General features: G+C 39.1%; 2 protein-coding genes across 3 annotated transcripts in view; both read right to left on the minus strand.

Moving 5' to 3' along the window:
- Positions 1 to 8,791: 8,791 nt before the first annotated feature.
- LOC139697785 (uncharacterized) lies at positions 8,792 to 15,116 on the minus strand. Its single transcript, XM_071596627.1, has one exon. The coding sequence runs from the start codon at positions 15,114 to 15,116 to the stop codon at positions 11,058 to 11,060; it is 4,059 nt and encodes a 1,352-aa protein (XP_071452728.1). The 3' UTR covers positions 8,792 to 11,057.
- LOC139697786 (beta-1,4-glucuronyltransferase 1-like) overlaps positions 15,093 to 23,553 on the minus strand; it is a 35,005-nt gene continuing 26,544 nt past the window's right edge. The window contains exon 4 of one of the 2 annotated variants that reach the window (XM_071596628.1): positions 15,093 to 15,189. Coding sequence is in view for 1 of the 2 variants with exons in the window: in XM_071596629.1 (XP_071452730.1) it covers positions 15,133 to 15,189 (57 nt within the window). In the remaining variant the exon portion in view is untranslated. The remainder of the gene's footprint in view (positions 15,190 to 23,553) is intronic. The other variant, XM_071596629.1, reaches the window with a different exon arrangement.

Below are 23,553 nucleotides of genomic sequence, written 5' to 3' on the forward strand. Positions count from 1 at the left end.
CTACAGGCACGAATGTCATGCTCTCGCAGAATGGGTTGCTTTATTCGTATAAAGTGCAAGTTGCGTTATATACCTACTCAGCCGTGGGAACATTTTAATGTTACCACGATTTATTCTATTGAAAATGGTTCATTGATAAGTATTGATCGTAAATTTACGATTTTAAATGGTCCCTTTATATAGTTACAATTAATAGACCTTAAATAGTTTCCTTATGGAGTCTAAATTTATTAATAACGCATTGATGCATTTAATTGTCAATTCTCTTTAATTGAAGGATCAAATATGGCGGTCCTTCATTATTAAGAAGGTGTAATGAATTGAAATATCTCAATCAAAGGAATTAAGAGAAAACTGTCCGTGCGATTACGAAATAACCTTTCTATCTATAAAGGTGTTTAACAAGATGTTTATGGGTTTGAAATCACGGACAAAAAAGGATACCTAACGTTACGAGACGGTTAATCGGCTCAAGTCGAGACGTGCAGACGCCAATAACTTGTTTCTGCCGCCTTATTTACCCCAACCTCATCCCTGACCTTCTCAATAATGAGTCACTTTCCTACGAAGGGTAGTGCGCCTGTGGCGCCTGTTTTGGTTGACTAAGGAGCTCGAGTTTGGGGCAAGGAGAGAAAAAAATGACGCAGCCCTCGCGAATCGCCCACCCTAAATGCTCTAGTCAAAAAAAAATGCGTATTGATTTTTTCACCTGTTATTTCTGAATATTTTTTTTCAATTTTTAAGAAATTGCACATTAACCAAGTATATACGAGCGCCCAAATTGTAAAATGAAAAAAGGTATTTATGAGGCCATAGAAATATTAACTCAAGCATGACATACCTACTCTGAGATTTAACGATATTAGCCCTAAGGATCACGAACGGACACCAAGTAAGATATGGGCACCTAGTCACAAGTCCTTAGGTCATAGCGGGGCCTCATTTTTATTAATTAGCCAACTAAGGTTTAGCCGTGGGAGGGTGGATGAGTTTTCTAAGGTTGCGGTTAGAGGCCTTCGGCGGGAACCTGTTGACTCTCCCACCGACTTGGTGTTTTGACTGCGTACAGATCAATTGAGACATTACCTATTCGGGGTAACGGCGTACGTCCTCATATATACTATATATATAAATATATACTATATATATAAATATATACTATATATAAATATATACTATATATATAAATATATACTATGTATATATAAATATATACTATATATATAAATATATACTATATATATAAGTATATATATATATATATATATATATACTTATTTATCATTGCATCTTTTAAACTTAAAATAAGCATTATTATTACCTTTAAAAAACTGTATTAATCACATGAAGAGGAACTATCCAATTTTGTTATTCGTGGGGATAAACATTTCTAAAGGCGTTTCAAAACCTTTTAACTTTAAGACGAATGGAAGGAACCATAAGTAATTAATTAAGGAAGAAATGAGTGACAATTCTAATGGGGAGTGTAGTTTTATATGACTCGGAAACGTGATCGCTGAGGCATGAGTAAAAGCGCTAATTGGAAGCTTTTTAGACACTGGCGTGGAGAATAAAAAAGAAAAGAGTAACTTAAAGAGACGGCTGCTGTCTAAGTTCAAAGAAGGCACGACAGAGAGTGCAAGAGTAAATGATGCTGAAGGGAGAAATAGGGGGGAGACTCCCGGGAAAGCGAAGTAGTGGGAGGAAATCAATAATCATTTTAGATTTAGGGTCGTAATTCGGTAGACTACTGCTATTAACAGTACTAATTTTGAAAGGATTTTCCAGAGGCTCAAATATTTAGATCATATTTTCACTTACCTTGGGATTGAGAAGCAATTCAAAGCTGCAACCACCAGTAGTTATCCCACGAGAGCTGCCGAGCAAAGTGTCACGGGAGTTATTCCTCCTCAGCTGAATACAATCCTTCTCAGAAAACAGCAACATTGAGAAATGGCACAGCCTGACACGTTCCTGTCACCCACTGAGAATACAACTCTTTCCTCCATCCTTGAGAAGAGAACCGGGAAGTAGACTGGACTGGAATAGTGACAGAAAAGATATGTTCATCTAGCGTCTGGTACTACCCTCAACGCTAGAGAATACAAAAACGACTTGAAGGCTCTATTGAGCAGCAAGGAAGAGAGTTTTTTCAAAACTCGCAATGATTCACCAGGTTATCCACTACAGAACTTTCTGGTCTGTGCTTTTTTGGCGAAAACGAGGTTTGGTTGTCAAATATTGCCTCCTGAGTCCTTTGGCATAAAAGAGCCGGTCGGTATTTTCGGTAGAAATGCAGGTGTAACTGGTGAAAATTATCGGATGAAACTGAGGTAAGCAGCGTATTGGGTTCACCAGGCGGCAACTGAACGAAGGGGTTGGTTTCAAATGCGGGTGACTGCGCGTACCCTAGGCTTCACAGAAACTGTACGATTTAAGAGTGTCTACTCTCCCTTGGAAACCCTAGACGGCACTGGAAAAGAAACTTGCCCCATTTTACCCTGGTGTGTGGTTGCCATACACTTTCGGGCTTGATGCGAGGTACATTCAACCTTCACCAGTAAAATCACTATTCGGGTTCATTTCCGTGACTGATTTCAAACGTAATGAGAAAATAATATAAAATACAAAAATAATAATAATAATCCATGGGGATCGGTAAAGTGCGGTAGCTAATGTACTGACTTCCCACCCAGAAGGCCCGGGTATGATTCCTGTAGACGGCAGATTTGTTCAATCGTATCCCGACCCGACCGTTGAGGGGTTTTGTGGAGAGCACTTTGAGTGAGTACGCCGTCCGTCGGATGGGACGTTAGGATGCGGACCCCTTGGCGCCTTTCGTTAAGAGTAGGCTCAGGTTCTAAGTTTCTCTCCACCTTTATTTCTTTCCCATCCATCCCTAATGGCGCAAATGATCAAAACTATCGATCACTTCCACTAAAGCTACTAAAACTACTAATCCGCATCCATTAGAGATGTGTTCGAGTACTGATGTGTTGTATTTTTTTCTTGCAAACTAATCAAACCAGAAAGCTGAAACTTCTGTTTCCTCTCAACATTACATGTATCTCGCCTTACACATTTTTCAAAACATCGACGGCATGAATCCTTGATCGCTGAGATTGCTCCTGTGGGGGTATTATTTGTCCACTGGGAAAATCACTGACGGTCCATGAACATCTTGGGTTCGTTGTCACACGAGGCTCGGCCTTCTTTGACGTATCACACCCACGAACACATTTTTCACATCCATAGTACCATGACCGCATGTCTCACTCAATTAATGATGACTTTGAATGGGTTTTAAACCATGCAATTGGAGAATATCGAATACTACATTCTGTCCTTTCACACTAAGACACCATTCTATGTAAACGCTTCTCACTCCAGCGGCAGTCATACGAACCCTATGCGCTGTACGGTACAGCCATCTATGCCTTGTGTTCTTAGAATGATCACACACTTCAAGCTAATCTCATTTATCTATCAACTCTCAGTCCCAAGAAAAAACAACTGGGTGACCTTAAAACTTTCCTCGTAAAATTTTGTAATAAATGTTCTACGGTAGAAGTAATAGCACCAAGAGAAATTCTTCCAGTCTAGAGATTCTTCAACTGAACCAAAGGGAAAACTCATCAGGTGTCATCGTTATTCAACGTTTAATGGGTACTAACGGCTTAACGTTACATATGAAAAGGATTACGCTGAAATGCGATACCAGAATCACCAACCGTTAAATTGTCCGGCTCGAACATATAAACCCATTTTATGTGGTCGTTATTTCAAATGGCTATTTAAATGTACAAAATATTTCACAGGAAGCTCTATCAAACTAACAGTATACTTAAAACTTTGCATTGAGCTATGTGTGGATGTCGACCACAAATATGTAATTCAAATTTACGTGGATTTAAACACCTGACCTCTCAATAATTGGTCAGTTGTGTTAAGTTAATCAGTTATGCCACCAATCCGTCTTGTAAAGTGAAGGGAAAGAAATTGTTGTGAAAAGGATATGAGCGTACTTTCCGAAGGAAGCCCGACCAAACCTAATGCCGTATTTTGTCCTCGCATTCCTAGCAGTGAACACATCTTCCACTAGAGCCGAACGATATGAGGGTAAAATATTTGACGAGAAAATTGCCTTTTTTGTCAAAAAACTGAACACGTCATAAAGTTGGTAATCAAATCCACAGATCATTTATGTTAATCACGTATACACGCCGGTCGAAATAGTATAGTTTTAGGGGAGGCGAACAACAGCTGAGGTCATTTGCGTCATTAGGGATAGACAGGAAATGATGAATTGTGGAGAGAAACCCGGCGTCGGCATTAGCCTGCTCTTAACAAAAGGCGCCAAGGGGTCCGCAGCTTAACGTCCCATCCGACGGACGGCGTACACACTCAAAGTGCTCTCCATAAAGCACATCAAGTAGGGATCGGGATACCACTGAAAAATATCAGCCGGAATTCGAAACCGGGCCCTCTAGGTGGGAAGCAAGAACCTGTACGTTAGCCACCGCACTATCCCGATCCCCAAGCCGGTCGATTCCTTCTCAACGGGGAACTCCCATTTTTACCCTTAATATTTTAATCCTCTGAGAGTGATGGCAAAACTATAGCGTTTCTCTCTGAATTAATTGTTGTTTCTCTGACTGGTTATGAATTAACTCTCCAGTCAATCGACTTGAAAACCCGGTTGAGTGTTCACATTGTTAGTTGGAGACTGCGTAAATTAGGATACAAGATTGGAGGAAAAGTTGTTGAATGGCAGAGAGAATGATGGTGGAAAAATTTAGCAGGTATTAGTTGATACATTGGAAAAGGGTTAATAGGATAAGATAAGATAGTGTGGCTTCGTATGGAAAATATTTGATATTTTCTCTGTAAATACCGCAGTGTTTATCCTGAAAATTTACCCTGTTTGACCAATCATCCATCGTCGAATCTAAAACACGACTATGACCCATCCTTTCGTTCGTCTGGAAAACATAAAAACTCCTCACCTTATCTGCGTTCCCCATGATATTCTTCCCTATAACTTCTTGTTTCCTTCCATCACCCATTTTGATCTGGGGTAATGAAAAAAAACACAAAGAAGTTTTGTATTTATAGCATTTAGAGGTTTTTTCAAGTTCCTCTAAAAATATTCCAATTGTTTCCTCGAAACTAGGAAGTCGGGGATAATATATCCATAAAAGTACTCTAAAATCCACTGGCACTCTTTACGAATACAATACAAATGGCCGCATCGTATGTACAGCGCAAAAGGTTTGTGTAGCTGCCACCAAAGTGAGAAAAGTTTTCATTATTTAAATTACGTTCTTTAGTATAGAAGAACGTCTCATCCGTTTTCTCCGCTTGCGTGGTTTTACGTCCATCAAAATTAATCATTAATTGGATGAAGCGTGCGTTGATGGTGTTATTGATGTAAAAAATGTGCGCTCGTGGGTATGCACACCAGTTCAAAGAAAGCCAAATGTCGTCCGTTTGACAATGTATTTCGTAATTTAAAACGTGGTTGATGAGCATTAAAACTCTATAAATATCAAAACTTGTCTTCTTCCTCTTTTTGCATTGATGCCATCCGGAATTTTACAGGATGTTTACAGAATAACCGCGTTCATTCTCGATTTTGAACACAATTTCTCACTTACGTCTGGTCAGGTGCCAAACAAAATGGTCCAAAGCGTTTCATGAACAAACAATTTTTAATGGCTTAATAAAATGTATATTTGGTTTTAAGTTAATTAAAATATTTTAATTTCTTAATCTGTAATTAGTGAATTCAAATTGTATTAAACTGCTTCCCATACACGTTCCTCAGCCTAGTTGAACGTAAGGTTGGAAACGTCGTGAAAATCAATCATAAACAAGAAATTAAAAAAATGATTTTCGTGCCCATAGAATAGATGTTTTTTTTACATTCAAAGATACAAAAACCACTAAATCAATTAAGGGTAAATAATTTTATATTTCATTGTTCGCTCAGTTTGATGAGTAAGGAGATATTTGAGAAAAAGTTAAATGATTAAATATTTTATCAATACGATTGATTTTTTGGAAAACTTATCTGTAAAAAAAATTTCAAAAAATTTCATTGTCTGAATTTTGTATTGTTGCCATTCCAATTTACAATTTGAAACAATAAATATCGATGAAAAAGATAGAAAAACTACCTTTGCGCATCTTTTACGTCGATTTCAGCAAAGAGTCCACCAGATCTTCCATTAATAACTGAAATAATAAATATCCAGAAATGTGTTACTTTGAGTAAGTTTTATCTAACTGTTACGCCCATAAAAATTCCAATTGTTTACACGCAAACACATGAGAATACAAACGACAAAATGATCAAAGTTGTCTTGGACTCAAAAATGTGGATTCATAAGTTTATTTTTTTATTAAAACTGTTTTTTCCCCTTAATAAATACTTGTGAATACGAAATGGCAAAAAATTAAATTAAGTATGTATGATGCGAAAAGTTAGGTTTAATACCCATAGCCAATGATAAAAAGTTAAAATAAAACAAAATTTCTTTTAATTGGCTACAGGAATTAACCTAACTTTGTATTCACGGCCAATTGCTCACAAGTCTTCTTTCTTCATATGAGGTGATTTGCGTATTTTCTTTTTAGTATATTCAACCAGAAAAATATTGACGGAAGTGTCCTCAGCTCTACGTTACGCGGAGCGTTGGACGCGCAGCGGGCAGAGGTGACTAGGTGAGATGTGTACGCAGCGACCGTGGGACGGGAAATTCGGGAGGAATGTGCCGCGGCGAGGCGGGCCCCACCGACTCGCGCGAATGTTGCCCGAAACCGATTCAACCTTCCTCTCCCTCCACAAGAACGCAGGCGTTCGCCTTGAAGCTCGCCAAAGGCCACCCGGAAGAAGGCGTCCGGAAGGCACGAGAGGAAGACATAAGGTCCGTCCACCTTATCTTCAGCTGCATCATCTCCAGGTCCCTCCCCCCACCCCACTCCTTCCCTCCTCACACACCCGTCTGGGATTAAGCTCTTCCGTGTCCCTCCACGGCTCACCCCTGTCCCCACCCCCTATCGTGGTAACCCCACAAGGAGATACCCGATCGAAAACGTGGTTCGAGTGGGTGCGCTGGAGATTCCGGCTCAACCCGGGTTCGATATCCCGAGATTGTGTGCTTTTTTGTTTAGTATTGACGAATCCCTGAAATGTGTTGATGCCAACTTGGCCCTGGCACCCTGGCTTTCGGTTTGAACTCGTAGTAAGTAGGGTTGTCACATCCCCGGAAAAAGCAGGATTGTCCGAGTCTGAGTATTTTTGGGTTCCATAGGCCGCTTGGGGGATAAGAAGAATTGTTTTGGACCACATTGAAAATGTAAACATTGGTGACAGCTGCGAAAAGGACAAGATATGGTGAAAAAGGAGAGTGCGATGATTGCTGGCAGAGATCCATGGAGACACGAAAGGTGGATTTTGATTGGCTATGGAATAATGAAGACCGCGATAGAGGGAAGAACGTTGGGTAAGCAAGAGAGAGAGTAGGATAGGTTTATTGGACGGGGTGAAGATAGGAAGGAAGTATGAAGAATTGGGGAGGGGTTTATCGCATTATCGGATATCAAGTTTTTCCCTGTAAGGAGAGGCTGGAAAATGCACGTTTGTTCAGTTTTTGTCCATTTAAAAGCTATCTTAAATTGTAGATTACCCAATGATAATAAGCGATAGCTGATGAGATGAATATCGCCCGCCATGGGGCTTAGTTTGTGGTGAGCTTCACCCTCAACAAATGTAAACCAAGTAATGGGTTGATAACTTTTGAAATACCAATGTGCAAAGGAATCTTGTGGTTTATGACCAAACGAGAATAGGATTAGGTGGACGGATTGCTAGCACAATAATGAAACACACAATTACGTCGCAAAATTTTCGACAAGTAGTCCACCTAATTTGAACCGCAGTAATTAAAGTTAAGACATGATATTTAAAAATACGAAAACGGAAAATCAGTCATCAAAATTACCACAGTAATTGAATTGGCTCGAAAACTTTTGGCAAGCTCGGGAAAAAAAACTAAAATCAGTTTTTAATTTAATTTAATCAAAAGTACACAGGTCGTAGGTATCTGTTCTCTACCATCTAAAATATTTGGAAAGTCAATAAGCGTGTAACGTCCTGTATTCTTTGATCTCACAGACTACGGTAGGAATTAATTTAACTTGATTTACAAATTGAACCGGATTTCGTAGAGGATATGGAATCGCTGAAACAGCGATTCGGATTCAGGCCCAGGATCATTAAGTATTTTTTGATGTCGTTTTTTCGAGTCAGGTTCGATTAGAAACTTAAAAAAAAATTCCCCTGCCGCATACCCAACTGCGTGAAGCCGTGAACTTCATTCTCGGCAAGGTCAAGTCCCTCGGCAATTTTGTTCGGACCGTTCTCAAGTCCGGCTCGATCTTCGAAGTTGAATAAAAATGTTAGCCTGTGTCACGTATCAGCCAAATGCGGAAACCACGCCAGGGAATAGGGCATTGTCGCCAATTTGCTTTAGTGTTTATAGCTTCAATGTACACCACGCTGCACCGTATCAATATACATATCTTCGTAATAAATACATTTATATCACTCTATGCGAGTAGTTTCAAGGTTTTTGATAATTTGTTCAAAGGCCTTGGCGAAACAATTGAACGGATAATATATGCCTAGTGATTTTCACCAATTTTATACCATTAGCTGAATCTTATTGCTGGAATAATTTGTGATGACATTAATAGTTCACACTGTCAATTCTGACCATTTTATTTTTTTACATTGGCTCATACAAAATGAATAACAAACATTTTCGCATGATACAAGCATACTTAACATAAAATCAAAATATCACTTTAATACGGTTATCACATTGAAATTCAAAGCGCAAAATGTGGCACTTGATAAACCAGCAAAAACGATATGAATACAAATACTATTAATTTCAATCATTGAGAAATATTATCCTTAAATTAATAATATGTTGTTCATCCAGTTTTTCCTGAACCTCATTTCGAGTTCCACAAACATTGCCTTGAGATGAAGATATATTTCTACCCAAAATTTACATAACGATCTCAGGTAACCACAATTATAGCATTTCTTTCCTAAATCCTCGTACATGCAATACTTAGGGGGATCGATATGGTGCGGGGGCTAACGTACTGGCTTCCCACCCTGAGGGCGCGGGTTCAAATCCCGGCGGTGTTGAATATTCTTCAGAGGTATCTCGATCCCTACTTGAGGTGCTTTGTGGAGGGCACTTTGAGTGAGTACGCCGTCCGTCGGATGGGACGTTACACTGCGGACCCCTTGGCGCCTTTCGTTAAGAGTAGGCTAATGCCGACGCCGGGTTTCTCTCCACCCTCCTCTGTTTTCCTGTCCATCCCCTATGGTGCAAATGACCTTAGCTTTCGGTCGCCTCCCCTAAAAACTACTACTACTGCAATACTTAAATTCATTAAATGGTCGTGGGTAATGGAATAAGAATCAAAGCAAAGTATTCCGTAAAACTGATAAAATAACCTTCCAGGTCCTTTATCTAACGTTCTCAATGATTAAAAAGAGTTGACGTGACACGAAAATTGTGTAGATTTTTTGATAAATGGGAGAAGGTTGACGAAAAAGTAGTACACATGACCTGTTTCTTTCAAAGCATTTGGGCAATGAGGACCATTATTCATCTATGGAGGAGAGAGTGACGAAGAAAGCTTTCGGAGGGTATCCCTATACTATTGGAATTTTTCAAAATCCTTCGTCGAGTTCCATGAGTTTTATTTTCTACGATACGAAACGTTTTATCTTCAACTGCGTAACGGAGGAAGACAGTACCGTGCAGAGAGCTTTCGATTTGACAAAGACTGCCATAATTCCCGTGACTCTACCTTCGAACTAGACAGTATTTTAGGTGCCTATTGGTTAACTCTATGGCGTCCTCTTCGACTCATGAGAAATTCATGTATTCTCCATTTCATTATGTTGGTTTTATTTAAATGAGGTAACAGTACGAATTGTTTGTGGAAGTTCTTCAATCGCTATAGACTGCGCCAGTGACAACATATGAATAAATGAGGGTGGGGTGATCTCTAAAATCTAAATAATAGACGAGCATATTAATTAGGAGTTAAAGTAGCTATAATTAAAAAGAATTTTCTGCCGATACCCTTATATGGCATAAGGATAGTCATATTTCCGGACACCAATTCCAAACCGGTAATGGAAGACAAAATAAAATAATAACAGGATAGAGTAAGCGACTGTGGCTTCCGATTCGTATATTTATATTTCCTATTTTTTTATTATTATTGTTTTTATGTATTTGACGAAGGTTTGAATGGAAGAAGGGACCTTGTGGTCTCAATTTCGCTCGAATAAAGACGTTTATCTATCTATCTATCCGTCCAGCAACGGCTGTTTTAAATTTACACTTCCTTGGGCGTTAGGAAATTGCTAAAGCAATGATAACTGGATTTTAATCGGCAGAGTCTTTAAGTGCACACATTAACAGAAAGACTTGTAAGAAGATTATGGCCAATGGACCTGAGGTGTTATACACATATGATAATAGTGATGAAAAATACAAGTACGAACAGTGTTTTTAAATAAGAGTTCCATCGTGGAGTGAAGGGACTATAACAGTTTCCAGTACATTAAAAAAGCCAGCCTATTAATCGTCCAGCTGGTCAGATTTCACTCGAGAGAAAATTAGAGCTGCCAACAACACCTCTTTTGTAGAGTTCTGCAGAAACTTCATTAGTCGTTCCGCACTTTGACTAGAGTGTCCCATCCTAAGTTTTAGCTCCGATTCTGATATTTCAGAAGAGCATCATGTTTTGCATCAGCACCAGACATAATCATTTTGATCAGCATCAAGTTTGGCTTCATAAATTCGGTGTGTCATGGTCTCGCCATCCATCCTTCATAACTCCAGCATTCCCAATTCTCTTTCATTTAAGCCTTTCAGTTAAATCTGTCCGGAAATGATTAGATGGACGCGCCAGAGAACATTCTCTTGAAAATGTCCTCTAAATTGAATATCACTTCATATTGTTTCGCTCAACAAAATGTCTGCGATGCGGCATTTCATTCTGTGCACGTCCACATTGTCGCTGCTGTATAACTCTTCCAGCGTTACGTCAACCTTGGTGATATACTGCAAACCTTGCCGCGAAGATTTTACAATGCCCAATTTTAAGTATGCCAGACCCAATTCTAGCATGACCTCAAGTGTTTCCATACTTTCCTCCCCATACGACTCCTCGAATGCTCCCTGCACGTATGTCAAAACGTTGATCGCGTCGGTTGCCTTTCCCAAATTTACCAGCCTCTTTGCTTGCATAAATAGAGTCCGAAAGTATTGCCGCTTCTTTAGAGCTGATACGGGTTCTAAAAAGTTCATAGCTTTGTCCGTCCTACCCAATAGAAGCAATTCTATACAAATGTAAGCGTTTAGGTTCAATGTCAGCTGGTGAAACTTTCCCAAAGCTCTACGGTAATAATTGTATGATTCTTTATAGTATTGAAGCGCCTTGACATGCTTACCCAAGTAAGACAAGGAGAGTGCAAGGAGTCGAGTTATTGTTAAGAAATATACATTGCTAGCATCCAAAAATTTTGATAGACTGCAGCGCACTTCCTCCAATACATTCACTGATCGCTCAATATCATTCATACGCAAAAGGATTAGAGCGAAATCCTTTTTGATCCACTGGGAAGCAATCGCTCCTTCACCTAATGCGCTTCTGCATAAATCATAATTACGCTTAATTATCTGATATGCGTCACGGTATCTCCGCTGTTTTTTCATTATTTCGGTTATTACAAAGTGGTAAAACAATACTTTCTGAATATTTTTCACATCATTCTCGTAATCCATATTTTCTGGACCCATTCTTTCAAGAATATTTTTTAAAAACTTTTCCAACTCTTTTGATGTTTCAGTTGGTTCATATTGCATGTGTACTGATTCTCTAAGTATGATGATGTAAAGTTTTGCTAGGTTTATGATAAATTCGACATTATCTCCAAGAATTTTATGCCTATTGCTAACAATTGACTCAAAATCTTGCATAGCCTCATGGTACTTACGCATCAGAATAAGTACTAGGCCCTTTCTCATTAAATACTTAATGTCAGCAGTGTTATCCTGCCAAAAATGCTCCGCATCAAAAAGTAGCCTATTTCTTAACACATCTACCATGCCTCTATTCCTAGAGTTTTTCTTCAGCTGTTTTTCGGTGAAAATGTCTCCTAAACCAATAGCCATTTTATACAGTATTGAGATGACTGAAAAATGATCAATATTGACACAAAGAGACAAAACTTCTACTGATTTTGTCCCGAATGCAAAGGCTCTTCGATCCAAACCGTTGCGTACGAGGGCGTCCATTATTTTCATAGGAATGTGAGAAAAATCCTTCACCAGCTCTGTGTATTGCACGGAATTTGACCAAATGGTATGTAAATGGCCAACATTTATCACCAAACTCATCTCTAAAAGCTCCCGTAGGATGCTTTCCTCTCTCAATTTCTTCCTTAAAAATGTCCGTATCACCAAAGCGACTGAGCGATCAACAGTCAGTTTAGAATTTCTCAAATATATAAAAGAACATGCCTTCAAACAATCCAAGCAGGCACGACAATTCCTATTCCAAATTTTTTTCACAACGCCGACGTCAGCATTACCCGGTGACATGTAAACTATCATGTTTAAAATTTTTAACGCATCCATTCCGTGTTCCAGATTTGCAAGAAAATCTCTAGTAATTAAAATTGTCACGTATTCGGGATGAGAAGAGAAATTCTCTAGCTCATCTTCTTCATAACAATCCGCTGACTCCGACGTTTTTATTTTCAGCATATCCAAATAATCAGCAATGCTGAATTGTCCTCTTGGCTGAGTCAGATTCATCCCTTGAATGTAATAAGCTGCATGCTGCATTGCTAAAGGAATATAACGGAGTGTTTCTGCCATTTTTCTAACCTGGTTGTAGCTAAAAATCGGCGTATGACCAATGGTACTCCTGAAGAATGCTATGGATTCCTCTAGCGTAAATTTATCCAGAGCCAGTATCTCAGATCCATCATCCAAGTATTTATTTCGGGATGTTATGATCATGGAGAGGCGGGATGCCATCGAAGTCTTTGGTAAAAATCTTACCAGATCGCTGTCTCTTTCCACGCCATCGAACACAAAGAGGCAAGTCTTGCCGATAAAATAGTCATACACTTCTCTCACAGTGGACTTGAGGTCTTTGACATTTCCATCCGCGTCCTCTTTGGACACACCCAAGGTATCGAAGGCCAGCCTTTCAAACGACTCCTCTAGATGCTCCCGGAATCCCACATCAATCCACACCACGGACTTGTAATACGACAGATTTTCCTGAGCGTGTTTCCTAGCTAACTCGCTCTTGCCAACACCAGCAGGTCCCACGATGTTGACATACTTGAAGTTCCCACTATTACCACCAGAAATATCGTCCCCAACGAACATGTTTCTCAGACGGGAGAGTTCTCTCTTCCTGCCGGTGAAAGAAGACACCGGTTCTCCCAATTCGAACATAAGACAGCCTTCTATCTCCGCCCTGAGACCATCGAAGAACGTCAGGAAGTCTTCCCTATCCAAAACTCTGCCTTCCTTCTCCATCAACCAGTTTTGAATCATAGACATAAACCTGGAGAACACATTCTTCTTGTGTGCGGGGTTGAATAACTTCGATATCTCGCTCATTATCATGTCTTCCAATGAAGGGACACCAGAGTACTTAACAGCAAATACTAGTTTGTCAAGGAAAGAATCCACTTCTTCTTCCAGCGTAGCACTTTCTTCATCTAAGCGAGCAAGCAGGGACGGTATGGTGACATCAAAAACATAACCCCTGAGATCCACAATGTCCATTTTGAAAATTCTAAGCTGTTCGACAAGGCTTTTTCTGAATTCATTCATCTCCTCCGACCCTGGTGTCCCTGTAAGGAATTCTTCTCGAAATTGAAACTCGCTCCCATACCTTTCCAAGGCCCAAGCGTTCAACGCCCTTATGCTCCTGGCCATCAAACTTCCTTCATCATCCACACTGATGCGTTTACTTTGCTCGTTTCTCCTAGCAAGCTCTGCAAGTCTCTTGCCTAATTTTTTCGGATTAATGAGACAGTCCTCGGGTTTTATCGATTCCCAGTTTCCTATCACCTCTTCACTCGCCAGAAAAGAGCGTAGTGCCTCCTCACCCGCTTGCTTTTCGCCCAGATGACTCTTCAATAATCCTGTAATTACTTCACGGAAGTGCTCGGCGGTTGATGACAGATTTTTCCCATGCACGAAATCAGCTCTGAACTTGCCGCATGATGGGTCGATAACTTCCTCAACCAAGGCTCTTTCGTACCTATCATACAGCAACGGATCCAGCCCTTCACATCTCTTGTGTACGTACCTCCTTCGTTTCAGCAAGCTTAAGGCGAATTCCCGTGGAATATCGATCGAATTCTTCTTTAAGAAATGAACAATTTCCTCCCTTCCATCGAATTCCTTCTTAAACTTAACCAAAACCGTTTTCAAAATGTCATCCTCCAATTCTTCCCCACATTCTGTCGTCACCATTTCGAAAATATCCTCTTTCAATTTCAATCCACCTAATTCACTGTGGTACTTAAAGTCCATATTGGTGCATATTATCAAATCTTCAACCCTACCGTCTTCTCCCAAGAGGTTCTTATTCCTACTGATGCTTCGGAACGATTGGAAGTATTTTTTCAAGCTCATGCTGCCATTTCCTTCATCTAGCAAATTCGCGGCACTGATCTTCTTCTTCTCCGGTTCGTTGGCGTGCTTGGCTTGGAGGAAACGGAAATGCCTCCTGGTCGACGTTCTCACCTTCCCGTAAGAAAACACAGTGTCATCAACCTTGTGCGCATCACACATTTCTGTTGCTAACGAAAAATTGGAATAACCGAGGTTGAAAGCTCGAACGGCGAAGAGCATGAGCAGTTGAAATTGATAATCCATCCCATGGAAGGAGCATTTTGCCCCCCCGGCTTTGTAAACACCCCGTGGAGGAGCTTGACACGCCGACTCCTCCAATGGATGAACGCGGTCTTTGGCCATATCGCCTTCTCCCCGATCACCTTCTGCCATGCCGTTTCCCACACCTCACGCTGCGGATTACTTCGGCTGACTTCTGAAATGGTTCACAGTAAAAATAACACATGAATAATAAATAGGTTATTATGGAACAAAGAGCTTTATGAATCCGAAGTATGATATTTGAAGCAAGATAATGAGTGTAGGAAGAAATATTTTGAGCTCCTTTGCGTGTGCAATGGAGAAATTACGTAGTCAGACAAAGAGGAAAACAAACGCTGAAGTATGAGATACGGTTTTAGAGAGAGTTATTAGCGACGGGAAATACTGAAAAAACATGGAAGGTGGCTGGAGAAAATAATGATGGTAGTGGAATGTTAAGAGACATGATAGAAAGGAGATTGTTAAGTGAGGGGGTAGAGGAAGGTAGGGAAAAGGGTTTTTAGACAGCACAAATGTAGGTGGAAGTTTTTATTTATTTATTTTATTTTTATTTATTTTATTTATTCAGTATAAGTCCGAAAACAGCACATTTTTGGCCTTTACATCGAACTATTAACAACGGTCACATTTACAAACACCCAAACCCTAGGTGGAGAAAAACTCACCCAGGCGGGAATCGAACCCGCGACCCTTGGAATGGCAGACGAGGACGTTACCCCGCCGCCACCGGGGCCGGCAAGTTGAAAGAAATGAGAGACGAAGAGATGAAAGAAATAATTCAGAGTAAACCAAAAAACTTTCTCATGATATTTAAAGAAAAATACCTGTGAGGGACTATCCAAAAATTAATTTTAATGGGTAGAATACCTTGAATAAAAGAAGATTAAAAATATTTGCTGTTATGAGGCCCAGAGGTTGGCGTTTCTCTTAAATACAGGTTCTATTGACCAAGGTCATTGACCTTGCTAAACCTTTTGCTTTCTGCGACCCTTACCACGACATCCACATCATGAAATCAATCGACGAGCCAAGTTTGAAAATAAATATTACCATGGTATTAATCATCACTTGCTATGCTCTATCCTATTTTTTAATTGCGCCGCTCCCAAGAGTCGGGCGGGTGACGTGATCGTCTAATAAACCAAAGAATGCAGTTTCAAATACCATAGTGAAACATTTTTTTACAGGTAATCTACCGGTTAAGACAGGTTTTGAACGGACACACACCACCAAATATTTCTCTAGTTTCTCCTAACAAATCACAACCCAACAACCTACGCTACAAACAAACCCCACTTCATTTACGCATACTTCCTTTTTTCTCCCTTCGTTCCGTCCCGAATCCCCATCCTATTCCTGACCCTTACTCATTTGCCTAACATACTCCTCTTTATCACAGTCTTCTACATCCCACTGCTAATCAAAATACTCTCCATCCATTTTTCCTGTCTCCATATGATTTCTCCCAACAATACCCTCCCCCCCATCATGCCTACCACCTATTCATTTGCTTGTCTTTCGGTCCACTTCTCCTTCTCCATCGTTCTCCAAAACAACATTTCAAAAGCCTCCAATCTACACCTATCATCGTACTTCAGTGGACCATGCTTCCGAGCCGTACATAACTACGCTCCATATCAAGATTTTGTCAAGCCTTTTCTTAGCATCCTTACTTGAAGTCCCTGTCATGAAATCCCTCCTCCTCGTGAAAGCTACTTTACCTAACGCAATTCTTCGGCTTACGTCTCTGCTACATTTACCATTCTGGTCGTAAACACTTCCGATATACGTAAACTATTCTAACTGCTCTAGTTTTTACCTTCCTCTTTTAACTTTCAGGAAGAGGCATTTTCTAAATAATTAACTACAAGGAATGTAACTTTCTGAACTTTATATATTAACCAATGACGTTTAAGTAATACCTATCCGCTACATATTAACAAAAACAAGTCATGGTGAAACTTTCTCATACTGACTTCCTTGCACTTCTTACAAAAAGATGATCTCTAGTCCGAGTCTCCGGAGCTATGCCTTTTACAACGACCATTAAAAATTAAAACATCAATTATCCTGCGATTAAAACAAGGAAGCTGAGGGGACATTGTCCCTAGCCAATCAGTGAACAACTTTCACTGTGTTCGAGCCTAAACAAATAAATGAGCCTTTGCGAGCATCCTAACTCGCAATGTTCGCTTTTGAAACAATCATTTATGCATTAGTGCTGATTTGCTTTCTAAAATTTTCAGTTCATGTTTTCATCAGTCATCAATCATCAGTAGTTGCTATTCAATGACGCATGAAACTAAAGAAATAATATAAAATAGGCACTCTTACTGCCGTTCAAGGTAGAGCTTTTTTATCAAACATGTGTTTTAATTTTTCCGCGTTAATTGAATCTTTCAGATAGATGTGAAATCCGGGTATGAGATGACTGCAGAAATGTGTACTTTAACATTTATTATCTATCTATTACGCATTAGATCAATCAAATTTTAAAATATAACTACTGACTACTCGAGTCTCCAACATATATCCAATATATCGGTAATAAAATTACGACGAAACTGTGCCATGAGAATTAGCTTTAGAATCAGATTTCTGAGTATTCAGTATATGCCCTCTTTGAATCTATTGATATAAGTCATAGGATATATTTGAACGCCCTTTATTTTGAAAATATTAGGATCTAAAGATCTTGCCTATCAGCGATACCTTTTAGTGTAATATACAAGTATTTGCAAAAGGAATGTCCCTGGTCTTATTCGTTGATGTGGCCCTAAACGTATTGTCAATCTCAGGCATCTTCAATGATATTCATCCATATTTTTTTAAATACAGTTGAACTTGTCATGTCGGAACTCCTATGGGCAAAAGTCATTTGATCCTTGATTTCACGTTTTCTCGTGGGTCAATGATACTAATGGCTCTTTCAAAATTGTTTTCAAGTCAACATGCGTGGTATATATCTCATGCTTACTCTCAGTTGTGGGATGAAACCGTCTTCAAGAGAGAATAATGTTCATATGAACAATAAGATATCATGAATTCAATTTAGAAAGTGCTATAAAATTATTGTGTAGTACTCATGCAACTAGCGGGAAATGTAATAAATTATTCGGAAATCAACGATTTGGTAAAAAGTTTACATGTCAATTTGAGATAAACAAGATGTCATAGAGTAAATCTGAGTAAAAATTATGAGACGGCATTGATGCACCCTATGTTGTATGCCTTTCTCGTGCATTATTACTGATACTCGATCAGTAAAGCAAACTTTAAGAGATTTACCTCAGGCCAAACTAATTTTATCGGTCAAATCAATGAGATTAAAGCATAAAGAATTGTACCTGTACGTGTATCGCTTATGATTAAAGACATAATCGATTTCAATAATAACACAGGCATTAGTTGATTTTAGGTCTTTGAAATAATTTAAATGGTGGATGAGCAACTGATCACATAAAGAGGCGCGCATAAAAAAATGTAAGGGACAAAGCGCTTCAAATTCATTGAAGTCGGTGAGGAAAAATGATCTATTTTCCGTAATAATATTATCATATCGCCATAGCAGGACGTTCGACAAAATGTTAAGCCAACGAATAAGTCATGGAAATCGTAAATAATTTATCGAAAGTTTCCCTAAGTTAGGCTTTCGTTACTACTGTTTACAAAGGGTTGTGACCTAGGTCACCAATATCGAAGGGATTTCATCACGGCGGTAGCATATGCACTAATTACATTCAATTGTTGCATCCCTGATCACCGATTACTTATAATTGTAGCGGAAAATGAATTCACAGCTAGAAAAAATGAAAGGATAAGCTAAACTTTACATCTAAATAAACTAATGGATTAAGATTACACCACACCGCGTGTTCATACCCACTCATTGATGTTATAATCTTTAAGGCTGGACTTAAGATCACGTGTGACTATTTTTTTTAATTTTCATGTTAAGTGACACTCCCATCAGCTTTCAACAATCCAATTAAAACTAACTTTAAGTTTATTTTATCTTCAGAAGAATAAATAATTGGGCATTTACTTACTAATGGGTCTTCACACTGCATTCATAAAAAATATAATCCACCAACTTCCTTCACCGTCAGTTCTTCGAGCTTTGAAAAATCTCAAATTATCTGTAAAAACATTTCTTTTAGCTTTTTTTACCTCATTCTTCCTTCAAAGAAAAAGGCTCCCTTGCAAATATTTTGTGCAGTGATGTACAGACAACCTGGTAATTTTTCTTGACACGCCAATTGACTGCACATAATTATCACCTACCTAACCATTTGCTAGCTGGACGTTTGGGTAATTGACTCACCTAAAGCTGGCAAATCCTGGCACTCGGACCATTTGCCTCCAACGGTCAAAACATCGCAAAAATCGATCGTGTGCGCCGTTTATCTACTGCAAAAAGCAATCACTGCACTCTAAATGAAGGTAACTTGTATTTCATTGCCAGTGACCGCGTCGATGCCATCCGTTAGCAGTAAAAGTCGGTCCAGGTTCGGTAACATCAAGAGGGAACGGTTCCACAGTACCTCACTTAAACAAACTTCACGAACTTCGCCTATTTTAGACCAAATTCCTCAAAATCAAAAGCATTCTCGCAGAATGATGCGTCAAACAGTTAAATCCGGCAAAAACAACATGCAAGCGAGAAGCGAGTTTAATGATAAGCCAAAGACGTGTTCGGTATCCTTCTGTTGGCTACACTGCTTGTTACGCGGAACACCAAGCGTGATATCATTCCCTCGTCACTCGATGAAGGATTGACCTTGACCAGTAAGTACGATAAATTTTCCGCGAAGATAACATAGCCACCTCTCTTTACTTATGATCCACAGAAGAGTGGAAAACCGATTTTTTGCTGGATTATTTCAGCACAACATGGGAGCTGTCTCTCATTTCCCGCAGAGGAATATAAACGAATGGATTGAAGCTTTTAAAAAAAAATAAACTATCTCAGATATTTTATGCATGAATAGAGATCAGGAAATCCGTCGACGTCCTTTGCTGGTGATTAATAACTGGGAGGGAGTCAGTTTCTTGGAAAGAATCCGCATGAGTCTGCGACGACAGATGAGACCGACTTTAAGATAAACCGAAGCGCGAGTTAACCACAGACCCGCCTCGCATATCGTTCCCCACAGACTGGCCGCCCCTTTTATTCTGTGCATGATGGGTATCCGATAGTCATTGTTGATAATTATGGATCCGTACTCTCGCAAGTCGCAATTGAATCAGTTGTCGTCGGGTTAGACTTATAAATAAATATTAGTAGCTTGCTTGAATTAAAAGAATAAAAGCAAATTCCTCAAATTATATAATTTTGACACCATTTTGTTTCGAATTCAATGATATGCACCGTAAAAATTTGAAAAAAACAAAAATTTTTCTCACAGGATTTATTAATTTTATGCTTCTTGGCTGAATAATGCCCCAACTTTCGGACGCACAATCCGGCTGGGGGAAGTTAACTCTTCAAGTTAACTCAATTATGATAAGTTAGATGTTTTTTTAACTGAGCTAAGTTAAAAATTACATCTAAATTTCATTAATTACCTACAAGTTGTATAAGAATGGTTTATTATACCGTATTATCTTAACTCCCTCATGTCAAAAAATTTCCCCTGATTTGTCCATTTATTCAATTATACTACAATTAAATAAACTGATAATGTTACTTTTCTCTAAATAAGGTAGAATCATCAATTTTTTGACTGAAAGCAATTACGCTTAATCTGACTAATCACAACGTGTAAAACCCAACAATACTCGCTCGGGGATCCGCTGGATATGGTACCTAGTGAAATTTCAATATCACGGATTTATTTAGTATTTATCGAGGGGTTTACAAAAAGTAATTCACCTTAGGCGAAGTCGCAGGTGCCCAGAGACTTCACTGGAAATCAAATCCTGATCCCGGCCCGGCTCAAATCAGTAGCCAAATGCTCTATCCCGCTGGACTGCCATGTCTGAATTCTTCGCATAGGAGATTTGATAAATGCACTAATTCAAGGTTAGTCCTAATGAATCTCAATACTTAAATGCATCTTATGGACTGGGGGCACATGTGAGAAGTCAAAGGGAATCGAGGAAGTCGGACGCTACGGCCTCACACACATGAGGATATTAGACAAATGTGTTTTCAACAGTTAATATTAACATCATTTCCTTAATTTCACTAGATGTCTATGACTCAAAATTTTACCCAAGAGATAATTATTATTTCATATTTTAATTTTTTAAGTTGTCTTTTGGGACAAAATATTCGGGTATAACTCGCGTTGTTTGTTCCTCCTGCCCATTCATTTCCCTCAGTGAGAGTCCGATGTACGTGAGTACGTATGCACGTGATCATAAAAACACCCATATGTACGTGATCATAAAAAATCATAACCTAAGCGTTACTTGGAGGAAAAACAGTAACGAATTATCTCTGGTACACTTGAACGTTCACTGCTCCAATGCACAACGGAAAGGAAATCAAAACTGCATGTATGACATTGATTGAAGTACTTACGATAAATACGTAGTTTAACACGCGCTTAAAATACGTAGGTGCTTCAATAATGCCATAGTAAATCCAAAAGATGGCGCTAGAGTAACGGAAAAGGTTTTCTTTTAGTAATAATCATCTCACACTTGACTGCTGTTTAAGTTTCAGCTATATCCATCGCGGGGCTTCACTTTCATCGATTGAAGCGAGAAACTATTTTTTATTGAGAAAAATGGAAAAAAGTGAGTTTGTGCGGTGATTAAACAATTTCATTCAAGAAGTCTACCACCGAAAGAGATCAAATCCGAGTTGGATGAAGTTCAGGGCACATTTGCTTCTGTGTTTGCGACTGTTTACAATGCGGCAAATGAGTTTACATATGGCCGTACATCAAAAAATGATGAACATCTTTCGAGACGTCCAGTTGAAGTGACTTCCTCCGAAACGATTTACAAAATTCAAGATATAATTTTGAGTTATCAACGAATCAAAGTTCGCGAAGTTGTTGGGACCATATGAATATCACGAAGTACAGTGATTTCAATTTTGAACGCAAAGTGGGAATGAAAAAAATCTCTGCGGGATGAGTGCCGCGTTTGTTCTCGGAGAATAAACGCAATCACGTGGTCGATAGTGTCCGCGGCGATAAACAACTGCAGACGAAATCAGAAAAAAAGTCCTAATTTGACTAAGAAAAAAATTCTCTATCAAGACAATGCAGGGGTGAACACCAGTGCAGTTACGATGGCGAAGATTAAAATTTGAAGCATTACAACATCCTACGTATTCACCAACTTTGTCTTCCAGTGACATTCACAAACTTGAAAAAATGGTTCGAAGGAAAAAGATTACGAATTTCTACTTTTTGGACGGTTTAAAAAAGTCAGAGAAACGCTGGGAGAAGTGTATCGAGATAAATGAAAATGATTTTAAAAACAAAAAATCTAAAACCGAATATTTTTTTTCTATTTATTCCTTACGAGTTATTGAACGACCCACGCTTAAGGTGATCCAGCGCTTTCTCTGAGAAAATTTAATTTACGTTTCATTTCACACCAAGATTCAAATGGCCAGTTTTGCATTTATTACGGTCCATTACAAACTTGACCATTGCTTGCACAAATTCTGTACGGAATTTCTGCTTCATAGACACCGCAAAATATTTGCTTCAATTATATTTCACGCCTTAAAATGCTGGTTATTATGAACATAGATAAAATAATTGCACCTGCAGGGAAGTTTTCGCAAATATTATTCTCAGATAAGATATAATGTTTTAAGTTTTGTATGACTGGTTAGGCGTTTTCACTCGCCTGCACACGGACATGTTATTAATTTCGATTGCTTGGACGATTAATTTAGACATATATAAAGGAAGAGTGGTGGATTAAATCACATTTAAACGACAGTAATTTTCGTTTTAACTGATACATTACCACAAGGAAAAAGCGAGAGATCACCACACTAAGACAAATCCCCGAATTCGTATTCGGGGTTGTGGCAGAGATTTTGCAGTGAGTATGAAGATATGTCCCTCCCGTGTTGATACAACGTTTTCCATGAGTCCAACAGCTAAAACCAATTTAAAAGACCATTCACCCCGCGGCAGCCATTAACTCCCAACACCTTTTGCAGTCGTTATGGAATCGCCACTTGTTTGATGCTTGGAAAGCGTTTCAATTCCAGCAATATGCCTGTTTGATGGAATGTTAAGCAACCAGTTTTTCCGTTCCTTCCCTCGGGCATATCCAAATGTCCTTCCTCTTCCCCCGAATCCCTGCCTAACCTCAATCACTTACCCATCCCTATGGCGAATACGACAGTCTACCTCCATCCTATACATACTATAGGCGAAGCCAAAGATCACTAGCGAGTGATGAAAGTACGGGAGAGTGAACACCGAAAGAGTGAAAGAAGAGAGTTAAGGATTGATTAGGGTATTAAGGCTTGGACCTAAATGGGACGCACTCAAGACGGGAGTAGAAAATTCTGAATGGATATCGGCGAGTACTG

Source organism: Hetaerina americana, unplaced genomic scaffold (assembly GCF_022747635.1).
Source record: "Hetaerina americana unplaced genomic scaffold, ioHetAmer1.1.p SCAF_8, whole genome shotgun sequence".
In the NCBI taxonomy this organism is placed as follows: domain Eukaryota; kingdom Metazoa; phylum Arthropoda; class Insecta; order Odonata; family Calopterygidae; genus Hetaerina; species Hetaerina americana.